The sequence below is a fragment of the Fragaria vesca genome, linkage group LG6, assembly GCF_000184155.1.
Source record: "Fragaria vesca subsp. vesca linkage group LG6, FraVesHawaii_1.0, whole genome shotgun sequence".
In the NCBI taxonomy this organism is placed as follows: domain Eukaryota; kingdom Viridiplantae; phylum Streptophyta; class Magnoliopsida; order Rosales; family Rosaceae; genus Fragaria; species Fragaria vesca.
The window spans coordinates 511,451-532,028 of NC_020496.1; the positions used below are offsets into that span (position 1 = coordinate 511,451).

Consider the following 20,578-nt stretch of genomic DNA (forward strand, 5'->3'; position numbering starts at 1 on the left):
ATTGATTCCCAAATCATACCGATAATTCAAGTTCATTTCTTTTTGCTCGTTCTAGTTACAAATAAAGACACGTATAATAATCTATCAGACGAAAGAATTAGTATCATATAATAGGGTTTTAGAACTACAAATGACCTATAAAAACATGAATAACGCGTTGTATTATCATGTAACACTAAACATGACATATCTAAATCCTTGTCAAGTTTTATGACAGAACAATACCGAACCTTGAGGCGCCGTCGCCTCATGTTTGACACGACAAAGAGTCGAGTTTCTATCATTTTTGTAATTACCATAAAACCCAAGGTCCCAAACCAAACCCCACTCTTACGTTTTGTGACATATTTTGGGTCTTTGGGACATCAAAGGGAGACCCAAAACAACAACACCGTTCTACCAGACCAGTTCAATTCAAAGTCTTTCTCTCTTTCTCTCTCTGAAAATGTCCGACGGAGCTTTAACGGTCCTTGACGGCAGTCACCTGAGAGCCGTGGACCTCTCTGTCCCCGACTCCGACGTCACCCTGACCGGAGCTCACGTCCTCGACCTCGCCGACTCCAAGGCCTCTTCGTCTCTCTTCGGCCTCACCTTGCCTCAGGGACTCAAGTCCTCTGCTCTGAAACGCGTCAATGTTCAAGACGACGACGTTTTCCGTCAAGCCGAGCTCGATCGCCACCAGGCTCTGAAGCTCGCCAGAGACTACATCGCCGCGATCGCCGATGAGTTGAAAGGTATTAAACTTAACCTCTGAGTTACACAACAACATTTGACCTGCATTATATGGTTTAGTCGAAAACCAATCATTTTGATTAGCTTAAAAGATCATTTAGCCTCAAAAATAGGAGTACAATTGTGTATAAATATGTAGAATATGTTTTCGAGATATTGTATTGAAATGATTGGTTGGTGACTTGGTGTTGTTATGATGAAGTTGAGATTTGTATGCTGAAAGTTTGGTGGATGTGGCTCAGATGATCCGATTGTTATATCTATCTTGGATGGGAACACGATTCGGCTATTTTTGGAGGATGAGGATGACTTTGCAATGCTGGCAGAGAATCTGTTCACTGATCTTGATGCAGAAGATGTAGGAAAGCTCAGCAAGAGTGTGATCCAGAGCGCGCTGCTTCACATGGGAGTTGAGATGGGTGTCCCTCCCGTTTCAGGTTATTTTTTGATTCACTTCTCTGGCTCTAATTCTACGATTGTTTATTTTTGCCTGTATATAGTGGATTTTGCACACTGATTGGAATTATCTTGTGTTTGGGCTGCCTAAGAATTTCTTGTATGATTTAAGTGTTTAGCTTGTGGAAATGTAGAAAGATGTAGTATAGAATTTCTTCTATCTACATTAGGAATTCGTAAGGATCAATATGGAAGAGACTGTTGATCCTATTGAGTCGCATCTGTAAGGAAACACATTAGTCGGTTGTATAGAACACATGGTTAATACTTTCTGTTATCCTCATTGTTTGGTATAGTTTTGTTAGTGCTCACCTTCATATAATTCATTCTTGCAATCTTAGTGCTAGGTGTGTCTCATTTCAATTTTTGAACTTTAGTAGTATAGAGCCTTAGTTTGGCTTAAATTGTTGCATCAGGGTACTGAGGATGCAAATTTTTTTAAGCTCAGTGTTCATGATTTAAGTGATGGTTGATTAAGGATGCAAACTATCACTCAGAGTTTTCAACCATAATGCATGTTTTGCTTTATTAACAGCCTTGAAATTTAAGAGAAAAATTAAAATCCATCAAAGTTATGCCCACAATGTCTTTGAGTCATAAATCTAGATCTTAAACCACATATCAAGACTAGAGGTAAATTGGCTTCCATGTAACAATGTCTTGCTATAAAAATAGTGATGGTTGCACTCATCTCTGAGAAACAGACATGCATCCACTGTTCGGAAAATGTTAGAAAACCAGACATGCATTGTGATCGAAAATGTTTTAAAATCTGTGAACAGATAGACATGTTTTCGGGTGCACACACAAGGTTAGGGTAAATGTTTGTGCCTGACCACTAAACAGCATCCTTGAGGCATGGGTACTTTCCATGCTGCAGGGAAAGTTAAGCTATCAAACATAATTGGTGCCTTCTCATCATGAAGCTTCCTCTTTAGTCCAGTACTTATAGGCTTAAAAGAAGGTTCTTGACCCATTAGATTAGTCTGCATATGTTGAGACAACATGTGCAGCCAGCACTACATCATTCAAGTGTGATGCCTCCGGTCAGTATCTCCACAATTTAGTCAGACTGATAGAGTAAAATAAGAATTGACATCGATAAGCATAGCAGCTTCACAACTATATCCATCCATCTATCTATCTATCTATCTATAGAGTTTCGACGTTACCCAAGAACAAACCAAGAATTATGACAAGTTTCACTTGTAATTAGTTAACTTTTGTCTGTTTCAGTACTAATCTGTGAACTTGTTGAGTGACTTCGACATCACTTGTGTGAATGAAGGGTCTTGGCACATAATCTCAATGTACCTATGCTCGCTCTTTTGATCACATGCTTTATATTATGGGGTTCCGCGTCTACAGTTCATGGATTGTGATTATTTGAGTGAATGAATATATATCAGAACGGAGAGCACTTTCCTTTTCTAAACTATGAAATCCTTCTGTAATATTTCTTTGACCTTGTTTCTTGCTGTGGTTATCATTTGTCGTTGAAATTGGTAACTTCCAAGTTATACATTGTAGCATGATTGCTTGTCAATTCTGAATTGTTATATGACAATTCACTCTTGGAATTTTGGGGTCAAACTTGGTGTTCTCCATTATGTATAAGTCTGGAAATAATTATTGTGTTCCCAATATGTGTGTGTGTGTGTGTAATGGATGTATGGCTGCAAGATTTTCACAGTTACAAATTTCAGCTCTGGCAATGAACTCGCTAATCTTGTCTCGACAACTGATCAACTGTCTGCTTATCTGACTTTTCTGTTTTACCATCATCCTTCCCTTTATTCAATGTGAATGAGTCAGTCAAATGAATACTCGTCTATTATTCAAACTAATTTTCTAGTTTAGAGTTGATCATTTACAAGGTGTAATTTTGCAGAATTTCCTCCACTAAGTGATATATTGACGAAACATGGAGCTTATGGGGAAGAAGAACTTGGCCAAGCTCAATTCGCTGAATTACTCCAGCCTATCTTACAAGAACTAGCAGAAGCCCTGGCAAAAAAGAATGTTGTTCTTATCCAGAACATCAAGATTGTGAATGGTTCTAAGCTGAGAAAGGTAGTTCCTTTTTCCTCTTCTCTTATATAGTTTCTTTCTCTCTTTTTAAACAAATTTTCGTGTATCTCTCTACTTGTTATATCGGAAAAGGGTACTCTTGACTCACTTTTTTTGGCATAAAACGTCACACCTAAGTTGCTTACATTGCTACTTGCTAGTTTTGTCATCCAAACCTTTGGCATTGATCCTAGTGGCAAATTTAGTCTGAAATACATATCTTCTAGTTATGTTAAAAAAGAAAGACTATGCCTTCTAGTGCTGTTCAGAAAAGCAAGACTATGTTGGAGCTTTGATAGAAGAAAAAAAAAAAAAAATTGAATGTATATAAACTAGAAAATTTTACGCTATACTATCATCTTAAGAACTCAGGAGTGTCATCTTAAGAACTCGGGGAGACTGGGGAGAGTTCCCAGGATTTGAAAATTATTTGAAGTATCTAGATATTTCTAGAAATTTCAGTTTGTAGATGATGTAGTATGCTAGAATGCTGTTTAGCCCGTTGGGATTTACTTTGACCAGTCCAAGATCTGCTAGACTCTTTGGAGCATTAAAGTTTGGCGATGCAATTACTTGAAAAGTCCTAAATATTCTTTTTAATGGAAGCCTGCTCTTTTTTTTTTTTGAGAGTTGAGACTGTTCATGTGTTTCGGAAGTTCAAGTCTGTTAGTCACTGGCCATTTATGTTATGTGCATTATAATCGACGAAGTCTGATAAACTTTTGAAAAACTATACAGCTGTTGGCTGATGAGAAACAAATCAACAGTGTCATAGAGAAGATATTGCAAGGGAAAAAGGATGGCTTGGGGAGTGCAGATGTAATCAGGAGTTATCTTGAGAAAAATGAGCTAGAGTTGGGGTTGCCACCATCTGAAGGAAACGAGCCAGCGGCTATTTTATATGATCTAGTGTTTACCGAGCTTGAGCAAGACAAGAGTGCTCTGAAAGAAGGCGAAGATAATTTCGGAAATCTTGTGAAGAAGATCCTTGAGAAACTGGCTGAGCAGCTAGAATCTAATCCTGTATTTCATGATACCGAGCACTGAGAGAAAGAGACAAGTTTACACCATCCTGTGTATCGAAGTCTCAATGGCAGAGATTCTTGTTTGTGCAGCCCTTTCGGAATATTGTTCACATGTTTTCCTTATCCATAACAGCCATATACAGAAGTTACAATGTAAAACCTGTGTTGTATGTAATATGTCTTTGAATTATTTCATGCTTTGATAACATTGGTTTTAACTTGATATGATATTCAGTACTTAAGAGTCATTTCGAGTGGAGAAATATACAAAACAAGAAGCTTTCTGATACAGATTGCTTCTTTTTTGGAAGGGGATACAGATTTGCTTCTTGGTTTCACTACAATGTGTTACTTGTTTTTGCACTGTTTGGCATTGGTACAATGATTGCAGTACTAGTAATTCCTTCACAAGTGCTTTTCTGTTTAGTGTGACCGACATCGGCTTTTCTGAAAAGTGCTACAGAAAGAAGCACCACTCCACATCAATTTGGCAATAGGTGATTTTGATATGTCCTGCAAATCCTTGGTGGATTTTGACGGGTTGAATGAGCCAATTGCTAGAGGTCATTTTCCATGGGAGACAGGTATGAAGGAAAAAACATGTACTTTTTGGATCTCCACGTTAATAAGATGGGATCCCCTTGTTTCCTTGGTGATTATAAACCCTAATAAGTTGGCCTCGTCACATCTGCAATTTTTGGCCACTCAATCCTATGTCATCATCTATCATAATGTCGTTGTTATCATCTTTCACAATCTACAAGTTGCATTTGGAATGCAGACCTTCAAAGTTGCATATGGAAGGCAAAATAACATTTACCCTATCAATTGTGATGATGAGTACTTTTCGAGTAATGATATCCCGATTAAGGATTACCTTATCAGAAATTTTCATTAAATATCGGATTATGTTATGTAAGATGGATTTTAGATGAGAAGCAAAAATATGATTCATCTAACATTACTCGGCACTAAAAGTCTAGCATTTCCTAGCATACAAGATCAAAACAAAGAATCTCTCATAATGAACCAGAGCTCGAAGGTTAAAAATGTTATCGCAAGAGCTATGGTATCACGGGTAATGTTTGCAACCACCAAAAAAATTACGAGTTTTAACAGCTTGTTAGATGAAACTAGACAAGAAAACCAAATCAACTCTCAAAAGTAAGGATCTTGGAATATTATTGATGAATATCCTTTCCAATGAAAAGAACTGCAGCCAGAAATTATAGTTGGGAAGATTGATGGTTGGGGAGGAGAATATGAATGTCAAATCTGAAAATGAAAAAACCAGATGAGCTGATGACATTATATTATTATTTGTCACGTTACAAGGACCAAAAAGGAAATAACTGATGCAACTCAAAGAAATAAATAACAGATACAACTCATGACTGAACTATTGTTCAGTTGCAGAAAGAAGAATTTGAAGGCAATCTAAGCAGCAAATAGCTCCTGGAAGGCTATATCACAATGGGGGTATAGAAGTTCCCTAGATAGTACAAAGAAGCAAAATAACCCACTTATTGTCCATGCATCATCACATAGATACTTGACTATGCGCCACAATATCGTAACCGGATATACTAAATACTGGCTTTTCCCAAGTGTAGCTAGAAGCCTTCAAACACATCACTCTTTGCCATCAGCGGCACGAAGTGAACCAAGTTGAACTGGGGCTTGAGTTCCCACCACCTTAGATGACCCATAAACCGACAGGTCAGTACCTTGTGCTTTCTCTTTCTCAATCTGTTCCTTGATCCAGAAGTATGTAAACCTCAGTCCATCCTATAAAAAAGAAAAAAAGGAAGCAAAGTCAGCACAATTTAAGGTGTCATGAGGTAAACCCCAACTTAAAAAACAATGAACATGGTGTTAAGAAGCTGCAAATGGGTACACTTTGATATGATCTGATTCTATTTTTACCTTCAGCCTCATGGTAGGAGCCCAGCCAAGTTTCTCTTTGATCAGAGTGTTGTCAGAGTTACGACCACGGACACCCTCTGGTCCAGGAATGTGCTGAATAGGCAGCTTCTTGTTCTCAAAGCTAAGAACAATCTCAGCCATCTCATTCATGCTGACCATCTCGTCACTTCCAATATTCACTGGCTCACGGAAGTCGGACTTTGTCAACCTAGATCACAGAATGGAAAAGTTTATGACAGTGAATGCAAAAATTCCAAAACAAAGACAGAAGTTCAACATATGTGAAATATGCCTAATTCCACATAACTACACACTTAAAGGGATTTGCAAGTTAAATTCAACACATTTGAAGTTGGCCTGCAAATAAGTTGAATTGCTATAGCTGGCCACAGTATTCCACTAAATTACATGGCAAGTACCATGAGACGAATCAAAGTTTTCATTCTTCCCAAAATACAGGTACTTTTCTTAGTAATTCATTGGTTTGCCTTCATATCTATCATTCAAGAGGAAATGTCTTTGTGACCAACACCTTACCGCAAAAGTATTAATGCAAAGAATTTACATCCAAGTTACAGTTTAAAAATTAAAATGGTACAACTTCTAGCTGAATTTTTTGCTTTTACCATAATAACTTATCAGGAAACTTTTAAGGCCTTATCGAAGCAGACCATACTGATCTACTTAGTTTCAGACTCGAGAATTTTAATGAAAAAGATTTTCCAACTTTGTAAGAAAAAGGTGCTTACCGGAGTACACCTTCAACACATTCATCAATAAAGGTGAAGGATCGGGTCTGAAGTCCATCTCCCCACATCTCAAACTTATCAGTGGATGTGAGAGCCTTTCTGCAGAAAGCAGCAGGTGCCTTTTCCCTGCCCCCTATGTGACAGATATACCATAAAGCAACAAATTAAGCTACAAAGCAATAAAACCATGCATATATATTAACAATTACCACAGCTAAGCACTTACCTTTCCAGGTTCCAAAAGGACCATAAATATTGTGGAACCTTCCAATACGACATTCGATTCCAAAGTCTTTGGTGTAGTGCTTGCACAACTCCTCAGTTGCAAGTTTCTCTAAGCCATAAGCATCTTGAGGCTAGAAGAAAGGTAGAAAAAATAATCAAATTAAATGTGTTGAGAACAAGATTCCAAAAGCCATAACCACCAAGTAACATACCTCTGCCGGCCAGGCATCCGCCTCCTTCAAGCTCACATTAGTTTCCAGCTGCTTAAACTCAGGATAAATACAAGCACTGGAAGCATAGAAAAACCTACAGAAACCAGATAACAGATATGGAAAACTGTTAAGTATTTCTCCAAAGTTAGAGGTAAGGTCCCATTTTTCAACTGAAATGTTAGGAATCCATACGCCTCAGGTAAAATGTGCTAAACATTCTAGCTCAAGGATAAAATGTACCGTGTTAAAGACCACAAACCTTTTCACTCCAGTGATCCTAGCAGCTTCCAGCATGTTAAAGCTGATCATGGTATTGTTGTACATAATGACAGAGTGATTGGACTGAATGAATCCCATGCCGCCCATATCAGCAGCAAGGTTGAACACATGATCAACGTCCTTGGTAACCTTCAAGCAGTTATCCATGACCCTGAGATCCACAAGATGGAATTCATCGCAGAACATGTCTTCAGTCATGTGCTCATTCTTCTTCCAGTCAGAAGCAATAATGTAGTGACCCTCATTCTTCAATCGGCGGGCAATGTGGGAGGCGATAAAGCCACCAGCCCCAGTAATTGAAATTCGGAGTTTTTCCGAGGGCCAATAAGGCTCCCTCTCAAGGGCCTCATAGGTGTATGCGCCATAGCCACTCTCACCAGCACTTCCCATACTGCAAGATAAATTCACCGCACAACGTAACGACTTTATTACTAAAAATTACAGGCACTTACAGATCAGTTTACTAACTTGGCTGAAGAAGCACAAAGAATGTTATTACTACTAACATACAACATCACACTGATACAAATGAATAACAATATGAATCAAGTATCAATTCCAGTATACTTCAAAAACTAAATGTAAAACCAATGCCATTTCATCAGCAGAAGCAAGTTTTACACCAAATTCTCTGTACATTAACATGTAAAGTAACTCTAATGAACAAGAAAAGGTATAGAATTATCTGTTGCTTTGTTTAACCCAACACAACAAAATTACAACGAAACTTGGAAACAAGTATCCATCCCAGAGTGAACAAAAAGGAATGAAATTTGAGCACAAAACCCCCAAAAAGAAACCTGCTTTACAAAACCACACCAACATATGACTCATACCATTTTGCTAACAGAAACCAAAAGAGAAGCCATTATAGAGCAAATTAAAGCAAACCCATCAAATATTACAACCTAAAATCAAAATACAAATGCCATGAAAGAGCATAGTGAGAGAAACCCAGAAAACCCAGGTGGGGTTTATACCTGGAATGCGTAAAGTTTGGAGCTTTAAGGTTGAAGAGAAGAAGATGAGAGGTAAAGGGTTCCGAGAGAAAGGAGGTGAATGGTATGGGTTCTGTAACACACTGCTATATATAGAACTTGGGACGCAGCAAACCAAACAGGGCCACAAGTTTAATGTATATTTTCTTATTTCCCCCAAAATAATTGAGACAGAGATATTGTGCAAACTGCAAAGTGCTTCTGGCCAAAGAAGCAAAGTGCTTTTACAGTTTTCTTAATAAAATAAATAAATGCTTTTACAGTTTTACTCTTGTTGTGTGAGTAAATTTCAGGAATTTTGAATGGGCAGAATATAAGAGAAGTGCTTTTCCATATGAAAATTGTTTTATCTTTTGGTAACTAATCATTGGGGTACCAAAACAATGGGGCTCCCCAAAACAATTGCTATTGTCTTGCGAGTACGAGACTGATTGACAAGATTGAGAAGATTCGGGGAAAGGTGGACTGAAACTGAGGCTTGTTTCGTTTGGGACCAGGAGAAATCACTAGGAAACTTCTCTCTCTTGGTTTTTACCTTAGGTAATTTTGATTCTGTGTAAATTTCTGATGGTGTCCTATTTGGTATCTTGGTATGTCAAAATCCAGCTCAAACTCACCTGTCCATGATAAGTGAAATACCAAAAATCATCTGTGATTTTAGCACCTTCCTTTTTCTTCATCTTCCTGTCATTTCCTCATGAATGTGAAACCTTACACTATGTGATCAAGCTTGTGACCAAACGAAGCCAACCCATCGTACGTCTACTTGAGTAATTATTCTATGTACCCGGAACATCACGTGACACTGCCATGTGGTGTACTTGACCAATTATATAACTCATATTCATGTGGAGACCAATTTGGGGTGAAAAAAAAGTAAAAATAATTAAATATACCAATTAGAAATAAGGATAAAACACTTGGACTAATGAAATTAAAAAGGAATATAAGACGTGTGATGTTCTAGGTACAAATAATAATTTCCCCGTCTGAGTACCATATTTGTCCCACAAAAACAATGTTGAAAGTTGATATTTCCGAAATTTATAGTCCGATGGTTAATATATTTAACTGTGATTTAAAGGGGAGGTTATATTTTTCATCCACATTCGAGTGGTTTGGTATCGTGGGATGCCGGCCGGAGCTATAAGCCGGTCACATGTTGGTTTCATAGACGCAAATATGTCGGTGCTGAATTGCTATATTGAACATAAAAAGGCCTAAACTAAACCAAACCAAGCAAAACAAAATAAAAGGCATGATGCATACTTAAAGGGCATGACCCAGGCAAAAGAAACTAAAGGGCATGATCCAGACATACACGGCATGCTGCATGTAGATGGAGATAAGCACACAGAAACAGAAGGGTATAACACAATAGAGAAAGCCAGAGATGCTTCAAAGTTCAAACAAACAAAAATGTAAATACAAAGTTATAAACATGAGAGTAAAAGTCTGACAAATACAGAGTGCGGAAAAATGAAAGGAATGATTTGCAAGACAATCCTTGGTTATATTTGAAATGCTATGGAGTTCAGAACATCTTTTCATTTGAAATCTAAATACAAATAAGTACATTATGGGGTATATAGGGTTTAGGTGTTAAAATCTAAACCAACCTATACATCTCCCTTGTATACAGACAGCTTGTTCCAAACACGAGCATTGGAAACAACAACAACCAGCAGTGATGGACGGTTAACTTGTGATCCTAACTTAATTAACATTGTTAGACTCAAGGCTCTCCCAAACATGAAACTGTGTTATTTGAAATGAAAACTAGTCTAGAGATGGGGTGGTGTGTATTCCATGAGGATAAATGAAGATATATAAAGACGAGGGGATGAAATGAAAATCCTTCAAACTTATTCAGTTAAACTTCCTTCAAAACAGGACCAGTTCAGTTCTGTACAGTGCACAGAGGACTTGCAGGTTTGAAGTTTTGAACGAGCTAGGTATCCAGTCAACAAATACAGAATCAATCATCATATCATGTACTGTATGAGTACTACGTACATTAGGGTTTTGAGACTCCTAAATATCTGTATAGGTTAAACTCATGAACATGGATTAAAACTTAAACTCAAATGTCCATTATGAGAGAGAAGTTTTAAGTTTTTAATCTGTGATTTGCTATTTTTTTTTTTTTTTCTATTTTCCATATAGTCCTTCTTGGTGTTTCTTTACTTCACCAACTTTAAATTCATTTTCTTCTCTCTCTAATTTTACGACTTTGATCCTTCATTTTCATCTGCATTCCCGTGGTATGGTGTTATAGACATGGATTTGGAGTTCATATGAATTATAGATATGCAGAGCAAATTCCATAGCAGGAAGAAGAAACATGCTTAGTAAGTGAGTGCTTCTACTTGTTGTAGACACAATCATACACAAAGGAAACAAAGAGGTAGCAATTAGATAATGAAATTATCAATAAGCTTATCATCTGGCGTCTGCAAAGAATTTAACATACAATGTACACAAGTCTTTAAATCTCAAAAAGTATTATATAATCTATCAGTGATCACACATAAGAAGAGCTAAATGTAGTTTGGATCCCCACTTCAAATTCGCATTTTTCTAACCCTGAACACTACCAATCGTCGTACCTACTGTCTCTTTGCAATCAATAATTCAATAACTGCAAAGAGACCGAAAACTAGCAAAGGGAATAGAATTCAGAAACTTGAAAACAATCGGTCATGGCCAAATAACTTGTGATCCGAACTTAATACATGGTAAATTGACAGTGCTTTCCACATCCAACATTGGATCTACAAATCCGTAACTTGTCCACTAAGGCAAAGGCTACTCCAGTGTCACAAATGCAATTAATGTAGTAATCAATGGCTCCAGCATTAAATTTTGTAACCCAGAACACTCCCATGTATTTGATATTCATTTGGATTTGGTAAAAGCTATAAAGCAGAGAGGTGGCCGGCTGGAGTTAGTGGTACTCATCGTTGATCCACTGCCACTTAAAAGTGCATAGTGCTCCAAATACTCCCTCTGGAGATGGCCTTTGCCAAGAAGACCAATTTGCTGCGTATAGATGAAGATAAGTACAAAGAAACAAAAGGGTAGAACACAATATATATGGACAAAACCATAGATGCCTATCATGCCGTTAATTAAAGTCTGAAACCAACAGAAAGTAATAACTACAAAAAATTACTGACAAAACACTGTTGAGAACTACCTGCGGTGATATTCGGTTAACTTGTGATCCTAACTTGATTAACATTGTTAGCCTCATGGCTCTCCAAAAAATGGAAGGCATGATTTGAAATGAAAGGTCTGGAGATGGTGTGGTCGATCTGTATAACTGTATTCCATGAGGATGAATGAAGATAAATAAAGACGTAAGAATTTTTGAAATGAAAAGCCTTAAACTTATTCAGTCAAACTGCTTCAAGAAAGGACCAGTGTTCTGTTCTGTATGTACAGTACACAGTAACACAGAGGACTTGCAGGTTTGAACTTTGAACCAGCTAGGTCCAGTCAATAAATACAGAATATATCATCATATCTTGTACGGTATGAGTAGGGGTTCTGAGACTTCTAAATATCTGTATAGGTAAATTAAACTCATGAATATGGATTAAACTTAAACTCAAATGTCCATCATGAGGAAGAAGTTTTCAGTTTTACTCTATGATTTGCATCTTCCTTTTCTTTATTTTCCAGTTTGTCCTTTGTTGGTTTTGGGGCCTATGGATTACGGTAAGCGCATTGTTTTGAGGAACTAACATTCTTATCACAAATTCATATGAAGGATAACAAATTCGGATGAGCGAATTACAAGCAGCAAACAGCAAAATGATAAGCATTCATAGATCTGAAGCAATTGCGTGCTTCTGCTTGTTGTTGACACAATCATGTACAAAAGGAAACAAAGACATAGCGGACAAGCTGTTGCATTTAAACAGATGACAAAATTGCAATAAAAAGATACTGAAATTCCTCACAGTTTATCATTTTGGCTTCTGCTATCAAATGCATGAGATTTAAGAATTCAACATACTATATATCCACACTATGTCTATAGAATTCAAAAAGATTCTAATATCTGTCATTTTGCCCAAAAAAAAAAAACCTATATGTTGTTTAGATCCTCAAAACCGCTCTTGAGATCCGCATTTTTCTAATCATACAGGCTCAGCAATTTTGCATGCTGCACCTAACAGCTCCTGCTCATTCGAGAAGCTGAAGATAGAGTTGAAAATTCTCAGCAGGAGGTTATCGCTCTGAAACCGCTGTATGAAGAAGCGTTAAGAAGGTTTGGAAGCCGATCTTGCGAAATTGGAGGAAGCCGATAAGAAAATTGCTGACGCTGAACTGTCCGCCGGATCATTGCAATCTGACCGAGAAAGGCTTCAGCGAGAACGAGATGATGTGCGCCACCATGCAGTTGTCTGCCTTAGAAGGAAAATACGCACCAAATCAAAGAATAAGGTCCAACTCCTCACTGCTAGCACTTTGTCTCTGCTGGAGCCCTGTGTTTTGTTAAAGAACGACCATGACATTCATCCCTGGAAAAACCAACAACAACAATAACTTGTAACTTCTTAACCTGAGAAGAATTTCTGATCAATCAATGACAAAAAGCCTAAGAATTTAATAACATACGAAAACTTACTGAGGGTCCAGAACGATCAGCGATGACCATTAACTTGTGATCCCAACTTAATACATAGTAAAAACTCTCAGAGCTTTCCACATCCAACATGGACTTGCTCATCTGCAAGACACTTCTTTTAGTTGTTGCAAACAATGAAGAAGCAGAAAGAAGATATATAAAGCACACCCAGGTCAAAGTCAACATCTTCACACATCTGTTTGGGCCTTTTATTGGGCCTTTGAAACCAAAAGGGAAAAGAAAAAAAAAAAAGGTTCGACCCGGATCCGGATTCCAGAGGGTGCTTTTATTCGGGTCTCTTTCTTCTCCTTTCTTCACAGATCTGTAATACTGGATCAGAGTTTTCTCTTATTCATTCCAAAGGTACCACCTTTCTGTTCTTTCTCGATTCTATTTCTATCCAATTGTTAATTTCATTGCTTGATTTTCTAACCCAGTTCACGATTTGATGCAAATTGAAATTTTGATAATTGATCATCTGAACTGGAAATTGAGCTTTGAATTCTTAATTGGGATATTTGAGTTGAATTTGATGGATTTTGTTGTTCTTGGATGTAGTTGATATCGAATTATAATGGCTGGAAGAACTAGTATCCCTAATAAGAGCTCTGCACTCATTGCCATGATTGCTGATGAGGTATATGGATAATGTTGTTTTGTATTTTGTAAATTTTTTGATTATTTGTTCTTCATTATTTGTACATGTAAAGAGTGCTGATTAGGGTCCAAATTGTTTCAAAGACGTTTAGTTAGATGCAGAATTAGTGTAGTGATAGCTGATGATTTGATAAATGCTATCTGGAAGTTGTGTGCACAGTTTGACAACCTTTTATAGTTTCTTTTTTTTCTTCTTTGCAACCGAAGTATTTCATCTTTGCTTCCCCATTTTGTGTCTTGTGACTTAGAAAAAGCAACTTCTTTGCCACTAATTTAAAGGAAATCATGTTTGTGAATGAAGAATAAAACGCTCGTTAGATTTGTGGTTGGTTTCCAGAGAGTTGCCTTAAGTGATTATAAACTGTTGCTATTTGTATTCTAGTACACCATGAATCTAGACGTTTTGATCCTCTTGACTGGGTGCAATGTTAGAAGATTCATGCTTACTCCTCATCTGCTGATTTTCTATCCTTTAAGGGTGGTAATGAGTGTTGCAATATCCTATTAGTTATTCTTGATAGATATGAATCACATTTTATAAATATGGAAAACACACTTAACGAAGAGATTGTTATCGTGTAGGACACTGTAACTGGATTTCTGCTTGCTGGAGTGGGCAATGTTGACTTGCGCAGAAAGACAAATTATCTTATAGTTGATTCAAGTATGTTAACTCTATGGAATTTTTCTTTTCTTTTGGTACTGATTGTTGTTGATGCTTCAGTATTCGAACTTCATCCAGATTGGTCCTTTCTTTCTTTATATGTATGGAAATAGGCAATCAGATTAAAATCCCAGTTGTTATCTATGATCCTGAACCTATTTATAAGATGTTATTTCCAATTAACACTGAATGAAAAGAGATTAGGCAAAGGGAGGGTAGTTACAAGCTTCCAAAAAATGAATTCTATCTAGAATTCCTACCAAAACTATATTTCGTTTGGCTGAGATATTGCTTTGTTGCAAGTATCGATGTTTTTTGTTAAAAGTACTCTTTTTTGCTTATTACAAAAGGAGAAAAAACAAAAGAATATGTTGTATGGTTGATTAGTGAAGCGAAGTAAAGATTACATATTGGTTAATGATGATGATAATGGCAGAGAAGTTAATTGTTTTTGGCTGTCATAATGCTTTCCTTTACCTTTTTTTTTGGTAATCAGTATAGCAGCTTTTGAAATTATCCTGCAACCGCTCTCATTAAATAAAATTTCTAGTCACTTTCTCTTGTTGAGCGAGAAACTTAGCTTTTGTTTTAACCGTAGGTGTGTAGCTATACTATATATATATTAATATTTCATGCAAGGTTCATATATTGGTTCTTATTTTTGCATCTACTAATAGTATTGTGTTTCTGGTTTTCTGCTCAGAAACAACAATTAAGCAAATTGAAGATGCATTCAAAGAGTTTACCACAAAGGATGATATTGCCATTGTCTTAATCAGCCAATATGTAAGTTCTCATACTATGAAGAAGATAATCAACTGTTATGGTTATAGCTATTCTAAGGCAATATCTGTTTTGCATTCCTTACTTCCCTTTGAAACCGGTAGTTCAGGATGATTAATATGATTTTGCTGCTGTTTTTATCAGGTAGCAAACATGATAAGGTTTCTAGTTGATAGCTATAACAAACCAGTTCCAGCCATATTGGAAATCCCTTCCAAGGATCACCCGTACGACCCTACAAGTGATTCAGTTCTTTCGCGAGTCAAGTACCTCTTCTCTGCCGAATCTGTGGCAGGAGACAGGCGTTGATCAGTTTCAAGTATTTCAATATGTTTCTCTAATCAGGTCGCCAAATAAGTTTTGAATTTGACACCATATATGCTCTTGCATTTGTGCACACCAGGTGCTATGTTACAGACAGACTTGCAGTTGGTTTGCTATATCTGTGTATTCCTAGATTCCTTGTGTCTATCTATAAATACCAATGCAATTTGAGTGTTATTATACTTTAGTAAATTAAATTGATCCTTGTCTCCCTTTGGTTTGTGTGTTTGTGATTCTGAAAATGACATTACCCTACTTAAAGATCATTATGGATAAGCTTGAAGGCAAACTGAGATTAGTTAATTAATTCTAAGCCCCAAATCATGAAAGAACCTTCCAATGGACCTCCACCACAAGTTTTTGCCACATTTCTATGGAACCATATAAAATGCAATATAACATTGGGACAGGATGATAGGTCAATTTTTGTTTAGTTATGGCTAGGGTCCAAGGAATTAAAAGCAAAAAGTTACATTGGCTAAATTCTAGTTAGTGGTAGGAGCACCACGAGGAGCAAAGAGAAGAGACAAATGGGACTTTAGGTGCCTTAAAAATGAGAACATATTGGACCCCCAATGATACAAGTGTGTGGGAGAGATTTAGTGTTTATCCACAATAGAATTCATGGAATGGAGTTAGAGCCGCGGCATCTCCTCTTCTTAGCTTGCAAATCACTCCTCCCGTTTGAAAGAACAAGTCTTCTATTCCTATCAAGGATATGAAAAAAGAGCCCTTTTGATGTTACTTTGAGCTGAAAGAAATCAAAGATATGATGAATAGGATGGAGATGATTTGATTACTACTTGACATACCCGTCCATTGTTCTAACTTTTAATCCGAACTACATATATATATATATATATATTTATTTTTTAAAACTTTTTATTAAATAACTCACACACCCTACATATCAATGAAGTTTGAACCCATGACGTCAAAGTTGTTAGTTAACCACCTTAACCAACCACACTATTAGTACAAAATTAACTATTCAACTTACTGATATCTCTTCATAGAGTCAAGATAAACTATCAAATTTGATTTCTCTTTCTATCTCTATTATACATGAGAAAATCATATGAGATTCTAATAATTACATATATTATTGTTAATTACTATTCTTTCATGTGCCTTAATTAGAAACGTTTTGAACATTACCACGTCTTCTGCTTTCATTTATCCATCTTGATTGAGTTCAATGTATTCAAACACAATGAACAAGTCTTGCATAAAAACCCCCCATCAAAACTCACTTAAATCTCAAATGTGAATACCCACCAATTTTGTCAAGTTCCTAAGCATGTCAATTCTTCCATCCAATCTCATGTACCACAAAACCCGAATTACATTATGATCATCTAAATTTTGTGAACACCATAAAAGAAAGTTCCCCCAACAAGATCTCTCCCCCACAAGAACCCAAAAGGAAACCTTCCCTATCCATTATCATTTGAATTCTAGTTTCCTCCATGACCCCACAGAATATAATTATCCAAAGCATTGCCCTAACCAATACAGAGAATCTCCATCTCACCATCAAAAAACAAACTTAATATTTCCCATTAATACAAAATTACAAATCAATTGATTTCCATAGTTGATAGTAAAATAGTATATGTCTATTTTTTAAGGATCCCAAATCAGATAAAATCCAAACTAGGACAATAGGAGAGAGAAAAGAAAAAACAGAGGAAAAAGATGGATAGGGTGTTCTCTTCCATGGAAGAAATCTCTGACCATCTCTGGTCTTCTTCTGGAAAAAATGAAGATGAAGATGAAGATGAGCTTTCCAAAATGAACAGAAGCACTTCAGAGTGGTCCTTCCAGCGTTTTCTCCAACAACAACAAGGCTCTGTTTCACCTTCATCTTCCTCACAACAACAACAACAAGAAGCTCAGAATAATGAAGTTGAAGAGATCAAGGTCAATGCAACAAGTATGGCCTTCCCAAATGGGCCAAATCATAGTAACACTAGCAGCAGTGCAGCTTCGTTTAAGCCTCCTAATGTTCCTGTGGATTCTGAGGAGTATCAGGCTTTCCTTAAAACCAAGCTCGATCTGGCTTGTGCTGCTGTGGCTTTGTCTCGCGTGAAGGTACGTGCTTTTCTTTCTGGGTTCAATGAAAACCTGGTTTAAACAATTAAACTGAACTGGGACTTGGTAACTTGGTAAATATGGTGATTTTAGTATGTGGGTTGAAAGTTGGAGTCTTTTTTACTTTTGACTGTGTTTTGATTGTTGGTGAATGTGATATTTGTGGGTGGTTTTTTACTGTTCTAGAGGGATGAAGTTTTGTGCTGGTTGGTTTGGTGTTCAGTTTCTCTTGTGGTGTGTGTTTATCTGGTACTGTTTAGGTGGGTAGATCTAGGCTAAAAGTGGTTGCTGTTGTGCTGTTGTGCATCACAGAATGAACAATTGAAAAGGAGAAAAGAAATGACTCTACTTTGACTGGGAAATTTGGTTGTGGATTTTGTGGGACCTTCGTTGTAATAGCAAAAGTAACTTTCCCAAAGTGGATGTAATTTTACAGAAGGAAAACAAGGGATAGATGGTGAGGGCAATAAGGCAAGGAGTTATATGAAGGAAGAGCAGTATCCTGTTAAAGGAACCCCAGAAAGTATAGAGTTTTCTTAAGCATAAGGAAATAAGGAGAAGGATTAGCATATTGGACCGTAGATATTACTGGTTAATTAGATTTCTAATTAGACTGCTTATATTGGTTTGCCATCTAAAGTGTGAAGCATGTGATATGAAATCTGTGAGCAACGCCATGTTAACTCCTGATATTAGCTGCATGTCATATTGGCTCCAATAAATGTGTTTGTTTTGTGTGGGATGCCTCCTCTTTGCTTATCATGGGTTGAAATAGATTTGAAGCAATGTTTTTTTCTGTATAGATAAACGCTAGCTGATATGTTCTGGTCGTGTCATAGGGATCTTTAGTGAAAGCTCAAGATTCTTCTTTAGCTGATAGTGGGCAACAGGCTTCCGATGATTTGCAACTGGGATCTCAAGCCTCTTCTCAAGGTTTGCATTTCTGTTTTTACGCATATACAATGGTATGTGCTTAATTGTATGATGTACATCATGTCTAGATATAGTAGCATCTCTACAAAGGCTTCCATTTGATCTTATTCTTTCTGCTTTTCTTAGATAGGGTTACTCCATTATCTATAGAGCTGTGGCATGATGTTATGTACTCGGAATATCATCCGCTTTTTCCTTAACCCATGTAGGAGCTGGGAATGATTTATGCAGGTCATATGATAAGAATACTAATGCACCATTTGGAATTCCTGCATTGCCTACAATACGAAATAGATCTGCGGTTCCAATAAGGCAAGCAACAAGTGGATCATCCAGAGAACTCTCAGATGATGAGGAAGTTGAAGGAGAAACTGCAATGACAGAAAATATGGACCCTACTGATGTGAAACGTGTGAGGAGGTAAAAAAGCTGTTCTAATGGGGGTTTTATATGCTTTCGTATTCTTTAGGTACTGGGGACCGGGGACTAGTATCAGAAGGAAATTTTATTAATATGAGTGTGATCTTAGCTTGTTTCATGTGATAGGATCTTGAACATAGACCATTTTGGTTAAGTTCCTCAAAGAAATAGTACTAAAACTGTTAACTAATTTTTTTTTTATCATTTTAACTTGTTTGATTCCAAGTCCATGCATGCATGCATGGACAAACAAAATGATGTTTCTTTTCTCATTCTGGATTAGTGAAATTGTTGATATGTATACATGATATGGGTTTACTTTCTGGCTTTGAATACATTTCATTCCGCTCCCTTCCACTAATTTGTGGTCATTTCCAGAATGCTCTCTAATAGAGAATCAGCTAGACGCTCAAGAAGAAGAAAACAGGCCCATCTGACTGAGCTCGAGACACAGGTTCAGACTTCAGACTCCTTTTTAGTTGCCACCTCTTGGAGTCAATTGTTCTTGCTTCTGCAGTCTCTCTCTTCTGATCTTTTACTCAATGTTGTACAGGCGGCTCAATTAAGAGTTGAGAACTCCTCTCTATTGAAGCGTCTAACTGATATGAACCAGAAGTACAATGAAGCAGCCGTTGACAACAGAGTTTTGAAAGCTGATATGGAAACATTGAGAGCAAAGGTAACATTGGCGCAAGACAAATCTAGATTTACACAAGTATTGGTACAAGATGAAGCAATAATGTGATTTTGTTGTGCAATAATGTGATTTTCTAGGTAAAGATGGCGGAGGAGACAGTGAAAAGACTAACCGGATCAAACCCCTTGTTTCATACTACGTCAGATGTGTCCTCAATCAGTATGGCACCTTTTGACGGAAGCCCTTCAGAAACATCAACAGATGCCGCTGTTCCTGTGCAAGATGACCCAAACCATCACTATTTCCAACCTTCATCTAATAACTCTATGCCAACTCATGATTTTAGAGGCAACAATGGTTTGGCAGACAATACCCCTTCAGTTGAAAATGCACAGCAGACTTCTGCAGCAACATCAACAGAAGTGGCGGGGAACAAGATGGGACAAACACCTTCCTTACAGAGAGTTGATAGCTTAGAGCGTCTCCAGAAGCGGATCCGCGGTGGAGAGCAGTAGTTTACAAGCTCAATGACTATCTAAGCATGAGGAAGGATTTATTGAATGATGCTGAACAGCAGTTGTATTGCAACTTTGGAGCTTAGTTATGTAAAACTTGCTATTGTTTATCCCAACTACACTGAATTAATCTGATCCATACTTTCACCACCTACGGCTTGCCGTGTGATGCCATGCATAGAAAAGACTGTTAATCACATTGCTTCCATGAGCCAGTAAATGTCTCTGATATTACTGCAT

At 37.2% G+C, this 20,578-nt stretch overlaps 4 protein-coding genes across 4 annotated transcripts; 3 read left to right on the top strand and 1 right to left on the bottom strand.

The window, feature by feature from the left end:
* The first annotated feature begins 326 nt into the window (after positions 1-326).
* On the top strand, positions 327-4,690 carry LOC101303717. Its single transcript, XM_004302000.1, has 4 exons — positions 327-734; positions 975-1,169; positions 3,080-3,261; positions 3,997-4,690. The coding sequence occupies exons 1-4, from the start codon at positions 446-448 to the stop codon at positions 4,303-4,305; spliced, it is 975 nt and encodes a 324-aa protein (XP_004302048.1). The 5' UTR covers positions 327-445; the 3' UTR covers positions 4,306-4,690.
* Positions 4,691-5,559: 869 nt separating this feature from the next.
* On the bottom strand, positions 5,560-8,729 carry LOC101304010 (GDP-mannose 3,5-epimerase 1-like). Its single transcript, XM_004302001.1, has 7 exons — positions 8,655-8,729; positions 7,655-8,065; positions 7,396-7,489; positions 7,185-7,314; positions 6,959-7,091; positions 6,210-6,417; positions 5,560-6,071 (listed from the first exon to the last, which is right to left on the bottom strand). Exons 2-7 carry the CDS (start codon positions 8,062-8,064, stop codon positions 5,916-5,918), a joined length of 1,131 nt encoding a protein of 376 aa, XP_004302049.1. The 5' UTR covers position 8,065; positions 8,655-8,729; the 3' UTR covers positions 5,560-5,915.
* A 4,896-nt stretch (positions 8,730-13,625) lies between these two features.
* LOC101304298 (V-type proton ATPase subunit F-like) lies at positions 13,626-15,955 on the top strand. The gene is made up of 5 exons (XM_004302002.1): positions 13,626-13,674; positions 13,870-13,948; positions 14,551-14,632; positions 15,336-15,418; positions 15,560-15,955. Exons 2-5 carry the CDS (start codon positions 13,886-13,888, stop codon positions 15,722-15,724), a joined length of 393 nt encoding a protein of 130 aa, XP_004302050.1. The 5' UTR covers positions 13,626-13,674; positions 13,870-13,885; the 3' UTR covers positions 15,725-15,955.
* A 1,417-nt stretch (positions 15,956-17,372) lies between these two features.
* Positions 17,373-20,494, top strand: LOC101304589 (light-inducible protein CPRF2-like). Its single transcript, XM_004302003.1, has 6 exons — positions 17,373-17,833; positions 18,673-18,766; positions 18,976-19,186; positions 19,565-19,640; positions 19,740-19,865; positions 19,961-20,494. The coding sequence occupies exons 1-6, from the start codon at positions 17,438-17,440 to the stop codon at positions 20,336-20,338; spliced, it is 1,281 nt and encodes a 426-aa protein (XP_004302051.1). The 5' UTR covers positions 17,373-17,437; the 3' UTR covers positions 20,339-20,494.
* Positions 20,495-20,578: the final 84 nt, after the last annotated feature.

What these genes read in the sequence shown, in the direction of transcription:
- LOC101303717 (XM_004302000.1), top strand. Translation starts at nt 446, where the DNA reads ATGTCCGACGGAGCTTTAACGGTCCTTGACGGCAGTCACCTGAGAGCC. An exon ending in GATCGCCGATGAGTTGAAAG is followed by an intron (nt 735 to 974) that starts GTATTAAACTTA and finishes GATGTGGCTCAG; the next exon opens with ATGATCCGATTGTTATATCT. An exon ending in GGGTGTCCCTCCCGTTTCAG is followed by an intron (nt 1,170 to 3,079) that starts GTTATTTTTTGA and finishes GTAATTTTGCAG; the next exon opens with AATTTCCTCCACTAAGTGAT.
- LOC101304010 (XM_004302001.1), bottom strand. Translation starts at nt 8,064, where the DNA reads ATGGGAAGTGCTGGTGAGAGTGGCTATGGCGCATACACCTATGAGGCC. An exon ending in CGGATGCCTGGCCGGCAGAG is followed by an intron (nt 7,315 to 7,395) that starts GTATGTTACTTG and finishes CCTTTCTTCTAG; the next exon opens with CCTCAAGATGCTTATGGCTT. An exon ending in TGTGTTGAAGGTGTACTCCG is followed by an intron (nt 6,418 to 6,958) that starts GTAAGCACCTTT and finishes TCTGTGATCTAG; the next exon opens with GTTGACAAAGTCCGACTTCC.
- LOC101304298 (XM_004302002.1), top strand. Translation starts at nt 13,886, where the DNA reads ATGGCTGGAAGAACTAGTATCCCTAATAAGAGCTCTGCACTCATTGCC. An exon ending in TTATCTTATAGTTGATTCAA is followed by an intron (nt 14,633 to 15,335) that starts GTATGTTAACTC and finishes TTTTCTGCTCAG; the next exon opens with AAACAACAATTAAGCAAATT. An exon ending in TTGTCTTAATCAGCCAATAT is followed by an intron (nt 15,419 to 15,559) that starts GTAAGTTCTCAT and finishes TGTTTTTATCAG; the next exon opens with GTAGCAAACATGATAAGGTT.
- LOC101304589 (XM_004302003.1), top strand. Translation starts at nt 17,438, where the DNA reads ATGGATAGGGTGTTCTCTTCCATGGAAGAAATCTCTGACCATCTCTGG. An exon ending in GATGTGAAACGTGTGAGGAG is followed by an intron (nt 19,187 to 19,564) that starts GTAAAAAAGCTG and finishes GGTCATTTCCAG; the next exon opens with AATGCTCTCTAATAGAGAAT. An exon ending in TGGAAACATTGAGAGCAAAG is followed by an intron (nt 19,866 to 19,960) that starts GTAACATTGGCG and finishes GTGATTTTCTAG; the next exon opens with GTAAAGATGGCGGAGGAGAC.